At 49.2% G+C, this 17,527-nt stretch overlaps 4 protein-coding genes and 1 non-coding gene across 5 annotated transcripts; all 5 read right to left on the bottom strand.

Annotated features, from left to right (window-relative positions):
• Window positions 1-12: 12 nt before the first annotated feature.
• On the bottom strand, window positions 13-5,100 carry LOC114767371 (kinesin-like protein KIF20A). The gene is made up of 18 exons (XM_028959100.1): window positions 4,960-5,100; window positions 4,546-4,641; window positions 4,357-4,476; window positions 4,138-4,276; window positions 3,868-4,052; window positions 3,614-3,707; window positions 3,371-3,538; window positions 3,182-3,293; window positions 3,047-3,109; window positions 2,837-2,980; window positions 2,563-2,728; window positions 2,225-2,404; window positions 2,010-2,149; window positions 1,770-1,935; window positions 1,561-1,681; window positions 1,401-1,471; window positions 1,200-1,319; window positions 13-394 (listed from the first exon to the last, which is right to left on the bottom strand). The coding sequence occupies exons 1-18, from the start codon at window positions 5,098-5,100 to the stop codon at window positions 161-163; spliced, it is 2,460 nt and encodes an 819-aa protein (XP_028814933.1). The 3' UTR covers window positions 13-160.
• Window positions 5,101-6,087: 987 nt separating this feature from the next.
• On the bottom strand, window positions 6,088-7,667 carry rps20 (ribosomal protein S20). Its single transcript, XM_028969604.1, has 4 exons — window positions 7,509-7,667; window positions 7,242-7,341; window positions 6,958-7,031; window positions 6,088-6,317 (listed from the first exon to the last, which is right to left on the bottom strand). Exons 1-4 carry the CDS (start codon window positions 7,509-7,511, stop codon window positions 6,135-6,137), a joined length of 360 nt encoding a protein of 119 aa, XP_028825437.1. The 5' UTR covers window positions 7,512-7,667; the 3' UTR covers window positions 6,088-6,134.
• LOC114785027 (small nucleolar RNA U54) lies at window positions 7,104-7,174 on the bottom strand. Its single transcript, XR_003749004.1, has one exon. It is a non-coding gene; the product is annotated as a small nucleolar RNA U54 (small nucleolar RNA).
• A 1,180-nt stretch (window positions 7,668-8,847) lies between the features above and the next one.
• mos (v-mos Moloney murine sarcoma viral oncogene homolog) lies at window positions 8,848-11,003 on the bottom strand. The gene is made up of 2 exons (XM_028970532.1): window positions 9,492-11,003; window positions 8,848-9,083 (listed from the first exon to the last, which is right to left on the bottom strand). Exon 1 carries the CDS (start codon window positions 10,969-10,971, stop codon window positions 9,997-9,999), a length of 975 nt encoding a protein of 324 aa, XP_028826365.1. The 5' UTR covers window positions 10,972-11,003; the 3' UTR covers window positions 8,848-9,083; window positions 9,492-9,996.
• Window positions 11,004-11,062: 59 nt separating this feature from the next.
• Window positions 11,063-17,377, bottom strand: plag1 (pleiomorphic adenoma gene 1). The gene is made up of 3 exons (XM_028970531.1): window positions 17,238-17,377; window positions 14,738-15,070; window positions 11,063-14,464 (listed from the first exon to the last, which is right to left on the bottom strand). Exons 2-3 carry the CDS (start codon window positions 14,968-14,970, stop codon window positions 13,402-13,404), a joined length of 1,296 nt encoding a protein of 431 aa, XP_028826364.1. The 5' UTR covers window positions 14,971-15,070; window positions 17,238-17,377; the 3' UTR covers window positions 11,063-13,401.
• Between the last annotated feature and the right edge of the window lie 150 nt (window positions 17,378-17,527).

Genomic DNA, 17,527 nt, shown 5'->3' with positions numbered 1-17,527 from the left:
GTTGATCACACGCATAACAGGGAACATTAAAATTGAAAATTAAACCACAGACTTTAATATAAAATATTAATATAATAAAAGCAATTTATTGGACAAACCCTAAAAAACATTTAAAAACACAGATATTGAAAGTAAAAAAACTGAAGTATGAACATGTGCCTCAGCTAGGTTTTTTCTTCAGCGAAGGCGTAGATCGGACAGACTTCCTCAGGCTGCGACACAGTGCGTTTTTCCGGGGCGACGTCACAGACTCCTTTATGTTGGCCAGCAGCCCCCGCCGCGGCCTGGACTGTTCCGCAGAACTCTGGGAGAGTCGAACCAGCTCCTCCCTCAGGGAGCACAGCTCCGCCTCCTTCTCTGTGAGCTCACACTGCAGATGCTCAGTCTCTCGCTCCTTAAAATCAAAAATAAAATCCAAAAATCCAGAAAATGGCATACCGATCTGTAGGATTATGCCGAAACGTACAGAAGAGCATTTACAAGTAAAATTTACATTTACCAGACGTCCTTATCCAGAGTGGCATTACAACCAGTTTTGACAGGGACAGTCCCCCTGGAGACACTCAGGGTTAAGTGTCTTGCTCATGGACACAATGGTACCAAGTAGGGTTTGAACCTGTGAGTCTGTGGTCTTCTGGTTCATAGGAGAGTGTCTTACTCACCAACATCTCAACCAGTCACGGGAAAATGTTTCAATTATTACCCACAAAACAATGACTTCAAAAGGACGTAACAGTTTAAGTGCTTAATAGAAATATAATTTCAAATAAATATAATCTCACTATCTGGAGACACCTGAGTGTTGACATTGTAAGACTACATAACCAAAGGGTGTCAAAACTATTATTCCACATATATCAGCATCCTGTTTAAATTGGTGGTGGCCTAGCGGTTAAGGAAGTTCCCCATAATCAGAAGGTTGCCGGTTCGAATTCCAGTCCGCCAAGGTACCACCGAGCAAAGCACTGTCCCCACACACTGCTCCCCGGGCACCTGTCATGGCTGCCCACTGCTCACCAAAGGTGATTATTAAATACAGGACACATTTTATTGTGTCACCGTGTGCTGTGCTGCAGTGTTTCACAATGACTTCACTTTCACTTTTAAAACCTTATTGAAATCAGTCCATACACTGTCTAGAACGTTGGGACTTTTCATAGCAAGATCACATTTAAGCGTGCCAGCAGTTTAGTGTTCACCTGGTACACCAGTTTGTTCTGCAGGGTCTGGACCTGAGTGAGTTTCTCCATGTAGCTCTCCCCCGCCTCCTGCAGAGTCTCATTAAGCTCGGAGATCCGGCCCTCCAGGGACACGATGAGCTGCGACACACACACACACGGCATCATGACGTGGCCCAGCAGATCTCCACAGATCATACAACCTGAAATAAATCTATTTACCTCCTGCTTCTCACCGCAGAGCTTTTCCACAGCACACTTCTCCTTGTAGAGGAGTTTACACCGCTCTGCATCTGACCGAAAGCAGACCAAGGCCAGAATCACAGAAGGCAGCGCTCTCAAATCCACGATCAAGCAAGTTACTGACTATCGTGTACGGTACCAGAGTCCTGAGGTGCTGCCTGGTCGTTTCCCGTCTGAGTGGAGCTCTCCTGGGTCAGCGCAGGACCCGCCTCGGACCGCCGCAGCTTCTCCTCCACCTCCTTCAGCTGGCTCTTCAGCTCCTGACCAGAGAACCAGAGCGGCAGCGTAAAAAAAAAAAAAAAACAGAACTCAGAACCGTACTAAAACACAGGGGGCGCCATACTCCACCTGCTCTCGGTCCTGCGCAGTGTTCAGCTCCTCTATGGGGATGTAGTCTTCCTCCAGGCGCTCCACGGCGCACTGGTAGGCGTGGTCCTTCAGCGCCTCTTTGTAGAGCTCGAACGTGTTCTCCAGCTTCTCGGCATAGCTGTCCTTCAGCTCCTCGATCTGACGACTGAACGTTCCAGATGAAGGTCAGCTTTCTACGTAGCCTCCTCGGAATAAGGAGCCTAATAATTCCTGGCTGACCTGTGCTGCTCCTCGCTCTCCATGAGCTGCTGCAGCATGGCATCACCCATCTCCTTACGAATCTGGATCTCCTGTACCAGGTTCTTCCTACGCTCGGCCAGCAGCTTTGCCCGCAGGTTCTCAACAACCGATAACAGATCCTTTAGGAAGAATGGAAGTTTTTCTAGTCCAAGGAAACCAGTGACAATTGGAGAAAGGTGAGTCAGGTCAAGTACCTCCTGAGGTAATATGGACACGTCGGCCTCGTCTTCTTCGTCCAGAAGTTCCTCCTCTGACAGGTAGTCATCCACTGCCTGGGCATCGATCACACCGTCCCTTAGCAACGGTTTTCCATTTCGCCCGAGGAGACGGGGGGTCAGTGGTTCCAGCGAACGGGGTTGGATGACCTGGACAACCTACCATTCAAAAATTTAGTTGAAAGTTGACCAAATTAAATCAAGGACATAGTACAAATGAGATGTAGGATTTCTTCTTTTTCAGTATCCTAATGAGTTCTCCAAAAAAAACTTATTTAGCAAACAGGAACGTAGTATATAAATCTAAGAAGCCAAACCTGCTTGGCAATGGCCGAGAACTTCATGACCTGCAGAGTCTCGTCGTACGTTGAGGCACACTGGTTGATGTTGACTATCATGGAGGCACGTCCTTTCCCACAGAACACAGACTGGAAAAGGCGAGTCAGCTTGCTCTCCCGAAACGGGACGTAGCTGCTCTTCACCCTGGGAAAAAAAAAAAAAAAAAAAAAAAAAAAACACGGGCGATAGAAGCAGATGAACGGAATCAACCAATGCGGTGAGGTAACAAAAATAAGCGTTTTGAAACCGCACCCATGGCTGTGGTTCCGGAGGGCTGCGATGCACTTCCCCAGGATGAGCAGCGAGTTGTTGATGTTGCCTGCCTCCTTCAGACGCTCCCCGAAAGTGTTGGTCTTGTTGCATCGTTCCGAACCGGCCAGATCGCAGAGGGAGAGCCTAGAAGAATGGAGCAGGTTGCGGTAACGCGTTCACCATTGAGGTGCTGTGACTGGAAACACTCACTCAGACATCCCCTGAACATCAGCGCCGTCGATCTTGAGGAGCTTGACCGTGAAGATACTGTGGCTGTGGAGACCAAATACAAACTGGGCTCAAAAAGGGCGACAAAAACGTGCAGAGCGGTGGTTCCAGCTTCACCTTCGGCTGGACAACTGGTTCATCTTGGTGGAGGCCGAGCTGCGGTTCTTGTTGCCGGCACGCAGGACCTTGCAGGCCTCTTCAGAGTTCTGGATATTCACCCACCGCAGATCTGATCCACACAGAACGGATCAACACGAACCGGGGAGAGGGGGGGAAGGTGGAGAAAAATCCAAATGAAGCGTGTACCTTTGACGTAGGAGTTGCCGCTGCCATCTTCACAGACCCTCAGCGCCGGGCGTTTCTTTGCCTTCGAGGTGACTGAGGGCTGCAGCAGGTCGTAGACGTATTCGTTGTAGATCTCATAAAACGCCACCCACACAGAGTACTGAAAACGCAGGTCTTCACTGGAAAACTCTAGATGGAAACGTAAAAAAAATTAAATAACCATATTCTGGAATTTAAAAGATGAATGAAATAAATAAAATGAACCTGTCTGGTCATAGGAGACCCCAGAAAAGCATAAGCTGGAGACAGAGGAAGAGCTGCTGCTTCTCGACCTGCTCTTCCTCTGGGGCTCAGACTCCTAAAAATGTACAAACAAAAACTAAAAACAAGTACTTTTTAAACTCTACTTAAAAAAATGTACAAAGCCAATCAGTCTAATAATATCCACATCAGCGTTGACTTCTTTGAATGGTCCGACTTTGGATTCGATTTAAGAAGGAACTCCTGAGGTCATTCACCTCTCTGAGCATGGAGAACAGGGCCGCCTTGCTAGTTTTCTCCTGTTTCAACTGTTCCACGTCAAGCCTCTGGACGTCGCAGCTGAGGTAAGGCTTCAGGTCCATGTGAGCATACTGGTGCCCACTAATGTGCCTGAACAGAACATCTAGAGCCCTGGGTAGGATACCAGGGTCCTTTGAAGAACCTGGGACCGACAGGCACGGGTAAGAAAAAAAATCTCATGTGTGAACATTAACAGGCTGCAATATTGGAAGACTCCTGCCCCTTACCCTGTATGGTGTGGGTCTTGCCAGCATTGGTTACACCATAACTGAACACCAGAGCATTTTTCCCTTGGAGGAACTCCAGGACCTGGGTCTTGATTGTACCATCAAAGACATCAGCCTGGCCAATGTCGGGCCCAAAAATCTGCACCAGAACACAAGACTGTGCTTAAAGTTCCATGCAAAACTGCATCTTTGGCCCCATTTGTGTGTCTGTGCGGGCACCTGAGTGAAGCTGAACTTGTGCACGGGCTGGCCGACACCCTTCTCACTGTTCTTCATCGAGGCCGAGCCCTTGGGTGCATGAAGAGCCACGGTTTCTGAGCTCTCCAACGCAACACAGCCCTGAAACGGTGAGGTGTTGCGAGACAGTACAGCCCGGCAGTACCTGAAACCACCAGCTCGGCCACCTACCTGATCTTCATTGGTTCCTAGTTCCTCCTTGGAGAACGGTCGCACTCGCAGGTAAACTTTGAGCTGCTGCTGTTCAGGACAATCTGACGACTCGCTCTGAGAAGCAGACCATTAAACTGCTTCACGCACAACATTTTACATATACAGCCTTAATCAGAACGTCTTACAACTAGTAGATACAGGGACACTCAGGATTAAGTGTCTCGCTCAGGGACACAATGGTAGTAGGTAGGGTTTGAAACTGGTTCATAGAAAAGTGTTTTACCCACTAGACCACTCGTTAATTTCTCAGGAGTCTATCTGGCTTACATACAGCTTTATTAGACAGGCCAGCTACCGTTCAGTCAGTGTAGTAAGGTCCAGGCACACAGTTTAATTCTAGGGAAGGGTGGTTAGGAGGTTTTTAGAAGGTACCTGTCCAGAGGTAATGGAGGAGATGCCAGAGAGTTCAGGCAGCGCTGCATGGCGAGGTCCGCCCGCGTGCAAATCGTTGCACGTTGACTCCATGGCCTCCAGCATTGTGCCATCGTGCGTCAAATCGATGACCGTCGTCATGACTGCACACATCTCCAATGAAAGGTGGGAAGACCTTCCGGACATGAGACGTGAGAAACGACTGGCTAACAAACTCACCAACTGAGCACATGCACAGAGCTCTCCACTGATGAAACGACCTTCTGGAGACAGAACTTCTCACCCAGACCCCGGACTCCAGACGTTCAGCAAAAACCTAGCAAAAAGCCCCAGCCCTTTGCACCAACTTTATTAACTATTCTCATTAAGTCTAATAATGGGTCTACCAACACAGACTCAGCATCAATCATGCTGACCAACCACCGGTCTTCGTCTAACGAGCTCATTAAGACACCTGTGGACCGACCAGAGGCACTGTCCAATCCGAACTTCCAGCGACGTAACAATGGACTCTGAACAGCTTTCATGATGCAAGTTTTATACACCTTGCATCCAATTTCATTGTACAGCACATTACTACATTATTTCAGACATACCACAGGTGTGGAGTTTTAATTTTGCATGGTGACTGCTTTCATATTTCAACTTGATGGGTTCTTACACACTTTTACAGAAGAAATTCTGTAACTTTTCAGCTACTCTGAGGTATATTTTCATGACGTTCTCCGAAATGCGCAAATCACAAAAACTCAAGATTAACCAAAAGCTAAAACTTTAAAAGTAAACTTGACAACCCTAAAAAGTTGGAATTAAAAGTGAAGTGATTGGGGACGCAATTCGAAAGGGCAACCGTCTAAATTGCGGGTCCAATTCCATATTTCCAAGGCCTCCACTGCCACAAGCTTTATTCTGGTGTGGGGGTGTAAGATGGTGGTTGTTCAACCAGCCACACCGGAGTCTTAAGATCCTCAGTGAGATGAGTATTTATTTATTCAGATCCCGAACCACCAAGGTGCGGTCCCCAATCATTTCCCTTCAAGTACAACTAATATTTCACAGATTTACAAGGTCACAAAATAGGAGAAGAGTAATTATGGTTTTAAAAATAAATAAAACACACAAAGAGCCTTGGGTTATTTTTTCTATTTATTGAATTGGTGACTGATAATCGCACATTACGCATCGGCAATGGTGACCTCCACCTCAACACCAGGCTCTATGCTGATGCTGGTAATCTGCTTGACGATCTCAGAAGGGCTGTGCAGGTCGATCAGGCGCTTGTGGATGCGCATCTGGAACCGGTCCCACGTCTTGGAACCCTCTCCACAAGGAGTCTTACGGGTGGTAATACGCAGGGTCTGAGATCAAGAAGAGTAAGATTTACAAAATTAAATTTAGAGACAAAAACAGTGATCACTACTAAATGTCCCCTATTACAAAAATGTCACTTGTGAAATAATTTAAACATTAATACAAGTTTCCCTAGCCGGTCTATGGCCTGAAGTGGCTAGAAATGGCGATAGGTGTAAAGAGAGTTTTGGTTATTCTGCTTCACCGTTCAGAGCGGCAGCTCAGACAGTCGGATCTGGAATTTGTACCCTTATGACATAAGGGGATTCTCCTGCTTTCTCCACCCAGAGAATTTCCTGCCCCTCCCCTAAAACATGTTCATGTTTTTCTGGAATAAAGCCAAACATTGTTGTTAGTGAATAGTGTTGATGACGTCATTTCCTCCTTATGACTCCCTCCTCCTGTTCCCGCCTCTCTCCTCCTCATTAGCATTTAAATAAAACAGATGAAAAAATGAGTCCTGGGAAATCTCATTGTGGGACTGGATCAAAGTGGCTGTAATTCAGCACTAAGGTTGATTTTTGGAAAGAGATGTCAGATACAGTATAAGTGGACCAACACCACCGATATAAAAGAAAAAAAAAAAATGTCAGGGGACCTTTAAAGGGAGGGAGCTGATCTGTACAGCCTGGTTCAGTGCCATGTTACCTTGGTTGGCATACGCACGGGACCCTTCACCTTCAGGCTCTTCTCCTTGGCACCACGGATCAGATCTGCACAGACTGGTCGGGGGAGAACGAACAGCGTGTAAGAGCCTGGCTAACATTAAAACAAGCTCAGTCCTTAAAACAATTCGGCGGCTCAGAATAGCGTATGGAATAATTCATCCGCAGTTCATTCCAGAAAGGTGTTCTCCTCACGGCCGGCCGTATAACTACAAGGTAAAAGTGACCCTAGGGATGAAAATAATGAACAGGAAGCCTTTTGCTCACCCTTCTCCAGCGACTTGACGTTGCGGCTGGTCAGGGTGATCCTGATACGGTGGATGGCCACCTCAGCCTCCACGGGAGCCTTGCCGGAGTCTTTAAACGCCTGCGGAGGGAAGAGCGGGCGCGGTCACTACTACATTCACGTGCCAAGCGAGCGAATTGGAAATGAAAGGCTCGCTTTGGGGGCGACGCGGGTCCGAACCGTGGGCCTGGCTTCGGGCGACACGTCCCGCCAACTACGCGAAACGGTCAACGGCAGGGTTCGCTCACCATCTCTGCACTTTCCTGACCGACTTATTCGTTTGTCCGTCGGGGCGAACAGCGGTGAGCCAGGAAACGTTGGGCTGCGTCGTTGCGGCCGGACTCGAAAAGAAGGCTGTGCGGCCCGCTCACGCCCATATATAGGCGACATCCGGGTACCGCGCGACCTCTTCTTCTGTGGTCTGAAGTGCGGCGAAGACCCGGACAAAAGACGCGCAGCGCCCCCTACGTCAGAGCGGAGCAATGTCCTGTTTTTAATGTGGGTTGAAGGAAAAAACGTACAGTACATTTACATTTACAGCATTTATCAGACGCCCTTATCCAGGGGCGACTTACAATCAGTAGTTACAGGGACAGTCCCCCCCCTGGAGCAACTTAGGGTTAAGTGTCTTGCTCAGGTAGATTCTCACTAAAGGCATCAAAACTATGAATGAACACATGTGGAGTTATGTACTTAACAAAAAGATAAGATAAACCTTTATTAGTCCCACAAGTGGGAAATTGCACTTGTCATGGCAGAAAGTGGACAGAAGCAGAAGGCATCACAAAAAAATAACATAAATATTTATCTGTATATATCTACAAATTTACAATTTAAACAGTTAACAATTTAACAGAATGTGCCAAAGTGTGTGTGTTTGTCTGTGTATGTGTATGTGTGGTCAGCTGTGAGGTCTATGTTATAGAGTCTGACAGCGGTTGGAAGAAAAGACCTTCTGAACCTCTCCTTCCCACATCGTGGGTGCAGTAGCCTGCCACTGAAGGAGCTTCTCAGTGCTGTCAGAGTTTCCTGCATGGGGTGGGAGATGTTGTCCAACAGGGATGACAGCTTATCCACCATTCTCCTGTCACTCACCACCTCCACTGGGTCCAGAGGGCATCCTAGAACAGAGCTGGCCCTCCGGGTCAGCCTGTTCAGCCTCTTCCTGTCCCCAGCGGAGATGCTGCTACCCCAGCAGACCACACCGTGAAAGATGGCTGATGCCACTACAGAGTCATAGAAAGTCTTTAGGAGTGGCCCCTGTACTCCAAAAGACCTGAGCCTCCGCAGCAGGTCCAGCCTGCTCTGCCCTTTTTTGTAAAGTGGATTTGTGTTATGAGTCCAGTCCAGTTTATTGTTCAGGTGAACACCAAGGTACTTGTAGCTCTCCACTGTCTCAATGGCCATACCCTGGATGTCCAGTGGTTGCAGTGGAGGATGTTTGTGCCTGCTGAAGTCTACCACCAGCTCTTTGGTTTTTCCAGTGTTGATCTGGAGGTAGTTCTGCTAGCACCAGTTCACAAAGTCCCTTGTCAGTTCCATGTACTCCCTGTCGTCCCCATCAGTGATGAGGCCGACTATTGCAGAGTCGTCAGAGAACTTCTGCAGGAAGCAGTTGGTGGAGTTGTGTGAGAAGTCTGCAGTATAGATTGTGAAGAGGAACGGTGCAAGAACCGTTCCCTGCGGAGCCCCTGATGAAGGTCCACTCCTGTGTGCTCCAGCTTGTCCCTCAGGATTGTGGGTAAAATGGTGTTGAAAGCACTGGAGAAATCAAAGAACATGATTCTCACAGTGCTCCTAGCAGTCTCCAGGTGAAAATGGTCCTGAAAATAAAGAAAACACATTAAATGAGAAGGTGTGTCCAAACTTTTGAACTGTACTGTGCATATTACAGATTATTTTATGTTTAATAAAATATTACAGATGCAGGCTATGTGTCTTATTAAATAATACATTAATTCTACATTTTTGTAAAACAAATGCGTCATTCCGTTACATACACAGAACAATGACTGCTAAGCTTCAGGGATCTTCAAACGGACCAGTAGCATCATAATGGGCATGTAATGTACACCATGATGCTGGACTAAAACTCTGCACTGTCCAGTACCTCCAAACATGGACCGATGCTCTATACTACACTTCTCCACCTCTACAACTGTAGGACTTATTCTCTTATTGGACAAATAATCACAAACCCTGCACTGACACCATTTGCAGGCTCACTCTACCTTGGAGGGGCGTCCCTCTCTGTATCACTCCTTCCCAAGGTTTCTTCCTCTCTCCTAGAGTGAAAAATACTTGTTATAAGAATAAAAATTGTCGTTAATACCGGCCTGGTTAGATGTGACTTAGTTATCGCAGCAACTTGTCGGGTTCCTGAGTAGCGCCACCCCGTGGCAAAGATTAAAAGAACAGCAACGTCACGTGGGGCAGGAAACTTCTGCCATTAAGTGCCAACTTTTCTTTAGTGTCTATTTGGGGCATTTTACAAAACAACAGTTACGATTAGTAACTTTAATCGCGGCTCTTTCTCATAAGGTCCTGAAAATAATTATAAATATGATAGAATTTGGCAAAGTGGAGTTAAGTGTGATTAGAAAGGGAAACGAAGAGGTAGAAAAGCAGCATTTAATCAAAACGTAGGAACACTCACAACAAAACGCACATTTGGCAATATTAACATTATATATCTAAAAAATAAATTTAAAACAAAAAAAAATCCCGCAGTCCCCTTCAGTCCCCCACGCTGCCCAGCTCGGCCTCGATCTCCCCGGCCGACGGACGCCGCTCCGGCTCCGCGCTCCAGCAGCGGCCCAGCAGGCGCGCGCACCCGCGCCCCAGCGCCGTGCGCGCGAACCGCTCGCCGCGCACGCACGGCCGCGCGCCGTACGCCACCACGGCGTAGAGCACGTGCTGCCGCTCGCCGCCGGCGTACGGCGTCTCCCGCGTCAGCAGCTGCCACAGCGTGATGGCGAACGAGTAGACGTCGGCGCGCAGCGTCACGGCGCCGCCGCGCAGCAGCTCGGGGGCGCGGTGCGTGTAGGTGCCGCCGCACTGGCCGCGCAGCGGCGTCAGCTCGGCGGCGCCGTCCAGGCGGAGCGAGCAGCCGAAGTCGCCGAGCTTGCACACGTCGGCGTCGGACACGAGCACGTTGGCCGGCTTCAGGTCCAGGTGCGCGACGCGGTGCGCGTGCAGGTAGCGCAGGCCGCGCGCGATGTGGGTGGAGTACTTGACGCAGCGGGCCGGCGGCAGCGGCTCGGCGCTGCCGTAGATGACGCGCTGCAGGTCCGCGGCGCCGGCGAACTCCATCAGCACCGTGCCCACGTGGTCGCCGTCGCCGGGCGCGCCCGCGCTCGCCGCGAGCACGCGCACCAGGTTGGCGTGCGACAGGCGCGCCGCGTTCAGCTCCGCCCAGAAGCTGCGCCGGCACGCCAGCCGGGTGTTGGCGTGCTTGCGCACTTTCTTCACCGCCACGGTCCTGCCGAAGTACTCCCCCTTGTACACGGAGCCGAAGCCGCCCGAGCCCAGCGGCTCCAGGCAGCGCAGCTCGGCCCAGTGGATCACCGACGACCACGGGAAGGCGGGCGCGGGCACGGGCAGCGTGCGCGCGCCCGCGTACTTGCCCAGGGGGCTGCTGCAGGGGCCGAGCCCGACGGAGGGGCCGAGGCCCGGGGGCAGCAGGCGCGTCGGGGGCACGGGCGACGGCATGGCGGAGACACGCCCCTGCGCGCCCCCTCACGTGACTTTACCGCGGGCGCGCGGGTCACGTGGCGCGAAATTCAAGCTAATCACGGCGGTGTGTGGGAGGAGCTCCCGAATGAGCGCGCTTTATTGACTTTCAGTACATGGTAGACAGTAACACTGGGCTGGAGGCTGCAGCTCTCCTCACATAGCAGCATCGGCAGAAACACACACCCCTATAAATAACCGTCTCTTTGGATGACGTCACCGGGAGGAACTCCAACAGTTCGAGCTTAGACACTCACTCACTCACTCACTCACTCATACATAAAGATATATGGATCATACAGTCTATATTTCATACAAATACAACAGTAGTTCGTAAAATACATTTTTTACGTAAAATATACATGATTAGGAACAGGAGTCCGCTGTCACAGGATGGCATTTCATAAGCTTGTCGCACGGCCGGTCCTATGCAGCCAACGCGCATGCGCACTCAGCGCGGCTTGAGATTTGAAACGAGGAGAGAGAGAGAGAGAGAGAGAGAGCAGGTCTGTAGCACCTTCTGGAGGTCCAGGAGTGTCCATTAGCAGCTTCTTCTGATATAATGATATCTCAGGATTGTTATTATACACACACTCTCACACACACACACACACACCTGTACCACGGAAACTGAGAGGGCAGGTTGCTAATAATGGTCTGTGTCTCTCATGAAAGACTAACAGGAAATCGCCCAGTCAAATGTCAGCTTCTGTTACAGGTGCGTTTCGGCGGTGACGTCATAAGGGCTCCTGCAGCGTCGTTGAAATGTCGTCATATTTCATCGCTGTAAGTGCTGGTGAAAGCCACTCCCATTCAGTGAAATCACGCAGTTCTTTAAGACTCTCCTACACATGTTTAAAAATGTATTACATTCATATTTTTAAGATAATATAGATATAATTAGTCCAAAAATTCTTACATTACGGTGGCAGGCAACTACTTTTTTCATACTTTTTTCTTAGTTAAATATATACTTTTATATATATATATATATATATACATATATTTTATATAGATATTTTTGGTGTGTCTGTGTAGAAGTGAGGAGGAAAAACAGTTAGTCCTGTCGCTCATTCTTTTCTGAGAGACACAGACGGTTTTGTGCAAGTCAAGCAAAATGAGTCAAACACTGTAAGAACTGTACCTGTAAAAAACAAACACATTTAGCACATAGCATATACACGCTAACGTCCCTCTACTGAGCTGAATATGACACTGAAATCGGTTTGAACAACAAAAACAAACGGACAAATCCAAAAGGCATTCGGTACGCTGAAAGTGCTATAATGGAAATAAAACACACTGTGACTCTGCTTCATCTCTGTCCCTCTAACGCGCACAGACATAAAACCGCACGAACTACCGAAAACGTGGCCTCTGCCGATGACGAGACGTCACGTTCTCTTCTGACTGTTAATTAAGAATTTCCATAATGATAATGATAGCCTAGTTGCTTATTAGAACTGTTTAATGGTGACGCTGTGGCAGAAAGGCCAACTTTGTTTGGACGACGGTGCACCGAGAGCATCTAAGCCCTGCGGGCCTGGGCCTGGCTGGTCAGCGCAACCCAACACTGCCCGGGTGTTAATGGCGAGAGAGGAGAAGCCACCGTGTTAAGGATAAGGCAGTTCTGTGTTTGTCTGGCACTGATGCGACTCACGCCAACATGTGGTACCGGTTACGTACTCACAGCCGACAGAGTTGTGCGCGTGGGTTTTACGATAAAGTCTTTGTAAATGTGTCTATTTTTCCCTTTTTCTTTTTGAACCAGCACAGCATTGTATTTCTATCGGTCCGGAAACAGCAGCATAAGGAGAAACCACCCGGGGACAAGGTGGGAAGAAGAGGAGGATGAGGAGGACAGGAGGGATGCATGAAAAGAAAATGGATGAGTGAGAGGTGGCTCTGGGGTTTTGGTCAGCTTTGGCTTTGTAGAGATCAGAATTTGTTGATGGACTCCCGGCTTTCAGTACCAAACAACTCGTTAGCTAATTACCTCACATATAAACCACTATTAGCAAATATAAAAGTTTAAATTGGTTAGCTGTGATGGAGCTCACACCATTACAAGTTCAAAGTGCTAAAAAGGAACCATTTCTACGGTTAATCTATTAAAGAAACACTTCACTGCAACCACATTCTATAAACTTGCCCTCCCTCCTTGGCAGTCGGTCGCAAATGGGCTTGGCCACGTCACCTTGAAAAATGGGGCGAACTGGGGCGCGAGGTGCATTAAGCCGGCACTACGCGCTGAGTGCGCCTCGGCGAGCGCGGGTTTAAGGCCACGTGGTGGGTATGAACGCATTACTGGCATTAGGTGGGTGCTGGGTGTTTGTGTGTGCTGCTGAAATGCCTGATTGACATGAGGCAGACTAATGGTTGTGTTATGGCTGCGGGTTCGTGTACTGGTTACTGGAACGCCTGGTGGAAGCGAGGCAGGGTGGTGGTTGTGTTCAGGCTGGCCGCGGGCACGTACGCAGAGGAGAGGGTGTGCATGGAGCTGACGGACTCTGTACTGGGGTCCAGGGGAATGGGTGGGGCCAGGTGGGGCAAACCTTCTTCTGCCTGGTAGGAGACTCCGAGTGCTGGCCCCGCCCCCTGATTGTAACAGGGCCCGTTGAGAGGCAGGAAGTTGAAGAGCTGCGAGAAGTCCAACGAGGACGAGCCCAATGTGTCACCTGCTAACGTGCCAGAGCTGCTGATTTTGGGGAGGGGCGTGTCCTCTGAATGACCAGGCTCTGGGGGCAGGTGGTTCTGCAGCTCCATTAGGTAGGTCTCTAGATCCGCCCTCAGGGGTGGAGGAGGCGAGTAGGAGACGGGACCAAGAGGATAGCGCAACGACAGCGGCATTGGCGGGGGAGGGGAGGGGCCAAACATGCCCCCACCAACGATGGACAACTCATCCTTCACCGAGCCGCCCATCTCACAGGGCGCAGGCGGCAGCTGGCAGGCGATGGGATCCAGCTCCAGCGGCTCCGCCTTGACGGCCAGCAGCAGCTCGGGCGCGTGGCTCTTCTTCACGTGCCGCGTCAGGTGGTCCTTGCGGCCAAAGCGCTGGGCACAGTACTGGCAGAGGAAGTCCTTTCGGCCTGTGTGCACCACCATGTGGCGCCGCACGTCCTTCCGGGTGTAGAAGCGGCGCTCACAGTGCTCGCACTGGTGCCGCTTCTCTTTCGCGGCCGACGAGCTCTTGCCGGCGTGGCCCCGCAGGTGCTCCAGTAGCAAGGAGGTGCTGGGATACGTCTGCAGGCACACCTGGCAGGTGAGGTCGCCGCTGTGCGCGGCGTGGAGCGCCAGGTGGCGCTTGAAGCCCAACTTGGTGTTGTAACTCTTGCCGCACTCGTCACAGGTGAAGGCCTCTTTGTTGGGGTCGTGGGTGTGCAGGTGGTTCTTCAGGTGATCTTTGCGGTGAAACATCTTCTCACAGTAACTGCACTTGTGGGTTTTCTCTGGCGAGTGCGTGGCCATGTGCCTTGGATGCAAACACACTGGTTAGGTAATACGTTCGGACAAACTGGGCCTAGACTAGTGGTTCCCAACCAAGTCCTCAGGACCAAGTCCTCCTGGTATCAGGAACTGGCTGGTGGGTCCAAATTCATCTCACTGTGATCACACTCCGTGTAATGAAATCTTATTGAATGAATTGAATGGACTGAATGAAAGATTAACTGGACCGAAGGACCTGAGGACTGGATTCGGAATCGCTGGTCTTGTCTAAAATATGTTGCTTTGCGCGGCATCGTACCGGAGCAGCTTGTATTTGGAGACGAAGGCCTTGGTGCAGTCCGCGTGTGTGCAGCGATACGGTCTCTCGCCGGTGTGGGAGTACGAGTGCACCTTCAGCTTCTCCACGCTGTTGAAGGCCTTCTCGCACAGTTGGCATGGAAAGTTCTTCCTCCCTTTGCCCTCCACCCTCCTCCTCCTCGCCCTGGCTCGGTCCGTGGTGTGAGGGCAGTCGCCAGGGGTGACCGTCGCCATGGCAACCTAGGACAAGCCGGCCGAGAGGTCGCATGCGATGTGCCCCGACACTGAGACAGTGAGGAACCCTAAACTCTCAACACCGCAAGGAGCCAACGACCTGAATGGAGGATAAAAGGAGGGGTTTAAATTGGCAAATCGGAAGTGTTCATAAATGTTTACGATCAATATGTGTAACGATGTTGGCAGCTTCCCGAAATGAACAACGGTACGCAGGACAAGCTCCTCTGACAGTGAAATGCCCAGAACTGCACTCGTTCCATTCTACTGTAATAAGACTGTAGCGACACAGCCCGCCTATAAAACAACGTCCTGTGCTAGTCTACGGGTCACGGTTCAAAGCGGACAAAACCGTAAATCACAGGAAGTGGCTTTGACTCTAAAACAAACGTGAGTGAATTTCTGGGTCCTCTGCTGCACCGGCTTTGGGGTTTTCCTCATGATAGTATCATCTGTCTACGGAGCGCACTTTCAAAGTAAAGTCCTTCTTTTGGCAAGTTCTTGTTGTCGCACGCTCCAAGCTTCCTTGCAGCACCATCTTGTGCCAGTCCTCTGGTAATGCTTCCTTCTTCAGCCTTTCTCGCCCGAGCGTACATTCCACCGCATCCGTAACGTCACCGCCAATTCACCTTGTTTCTTTAATTACTACACATTCATTTGACAGGCATCGTTGAAGTTTTGTGCACCCATAATCAATCTATTTAACAAAAATATATGTATTTTTATATGTTCAGATTTAAATTTAATTTGTGAGGACCAGCTGTCATGTTGCAAAACATTTTTGTTTTTCTTTAATTCAGTCTGATGCAGGAAGGATCCAGAATAATCTGATAAATGTAAGGCGCCCGGCACTAGCAAACTCTTCTAAATCAATCATTTCTTGATGCATTATATATTATGCTGTTCATTTTACTCACATCCAAACATATTAGATTGATTTAAATGTTTAAGTCAGAGTATTTATACTATATTCACACAAAATTAAATAGTTCCAAAAATACTGATGTACATTCATTACGAGACAAGGTTTAAATATTCTCATGCAGTTTTAACATGAAACATCTGTCTCTTTTTCAGCAAAATATACAACGGGCAGTTTTCTGAAATAGTGATAATCTGCCAAAATGAAATTAAAGGGTAAAAAACAGATTCAACCCCGATTTTACTTTAATGTGAAAGTATATTCATACAAAATAATCATAATAATCATAATAAGACTGTGCTTTAAAAAATATAGACACATAAAGCACTGCACTGAATGGCTGGAAATGCATGAATCATAATGTAAATCATGCATTTATTTAAAAAAATTAACAAACCTATTACCTAAAGGACCATATAATTAGAAATGGTACCTTAATCTACTTAGACAGAATTTCTTTCGCAAGAACATTTAGTTAAACACTTTTCCCACGGTGTGAGTTTTAAAACAGTTCACAAATGTGACACAATGACGATAAAAATTTCGCTCAAATTTATACACTATAATTAACCAATGGAGCTTATTCAATCGTCGTCGCTTTACTGACAGGTAATCAGACTGGACGTGGCGACTGTCGCTTTAAGACGCCGAGCCGCCTATATACGACCCGGCGACCAGCGCGTCGCGGACGCGCCGCTACGACGCGCGTCCAAGCGTATTAATGCGCGTGCACGGCGTGTGTGTGATGCTCGCCGGGTCCATCATTTACAGCGCGGCACCCAAAACAAGCACCCACCAAGAGACCCTGACGGGGTCCCAACCGACCCCCCCAAAAAAAATAATACCCCCGTGCGACGCAGCCTGACGCGTCCACGCTCCGCGGCGCGCACGCATGTGCAAATTCGCGCGGCGCCAGGGCTGCGTGCGATGCACTATTGAATATATATATATATATTTTTTTTTTATTTTAATTTGTTTAAAATTTTTCCTTCGCGTTAGAGCGTGTAGTACGTCCACTTCGGCAGAAAAGCACACAGCAAAAGAAAAAAAAACAACTGTCTGAAAAGTTGTCGCAACTTGTCCCAACTCCGCCGATCCCCCGAGTGTTGACATTCGTTTGCGCGCAACGTGACGCGACGCGAAAAACCGTGACACGATGTAATTCCTATTCATTTTTCCGCCTGTTTACGCCCGCCGCCGCGTCTCTGGCTGCTCCCGGACTGGCCGCTGATTAACGCGAAACTTTTTCTCCCCCCTCAGCTCTCCGCTCTCTCATAATTTAAATAACCCCGATATTTTAATTCAAGAACACAGTAACAATTTACTTCCTTCGCGCCAAACTCACCGCAGACGCGTTAACATCCTTCCTGCGGTGTTTTTCTTCACTTTCAACTGTTTTCCGAATTTTTAATAATTTTTTCCTCATATTTTTCGCTGGACTCGGCGGGCCTGAAAATTGTTTGCTTTCCTCTCTTTCCAGCAGCCATTGTGTATGCGCTGCGGTGCAACCGAACTAGCCCGACGGCCACGCCCCCTCAAGCCCCGCCCTCCGCTTTGAGCCGCACGATTGGCGCGGCGTCCCGTCACTCCGCCGCTCTCTCGCCCCAACGGGCCCCGCGAAACGTCCGGAGTCTC

The sequence above is a fragment of the Denticeps clupeoides genome, chromosome 2 (genome assembly GCF_900700375.1).
Source record: "Denticeps clupeoides chromosome 2, fDenClu1.1, whole genome shotgun sequence".
Classification (NCBI taxonomy): domain Eukaryota; kingdom Metazoa; phylum Chordata; class Actinopteri; order Clupeiformes; family Denticipitidae; genus Denticeps; species Denticeps clupeoides.
The sequence above is the reverse complement of the archived record's forward strand: the minus strand, read 5'-3'. Positions and strand labels throughout refer to the sequence as shown.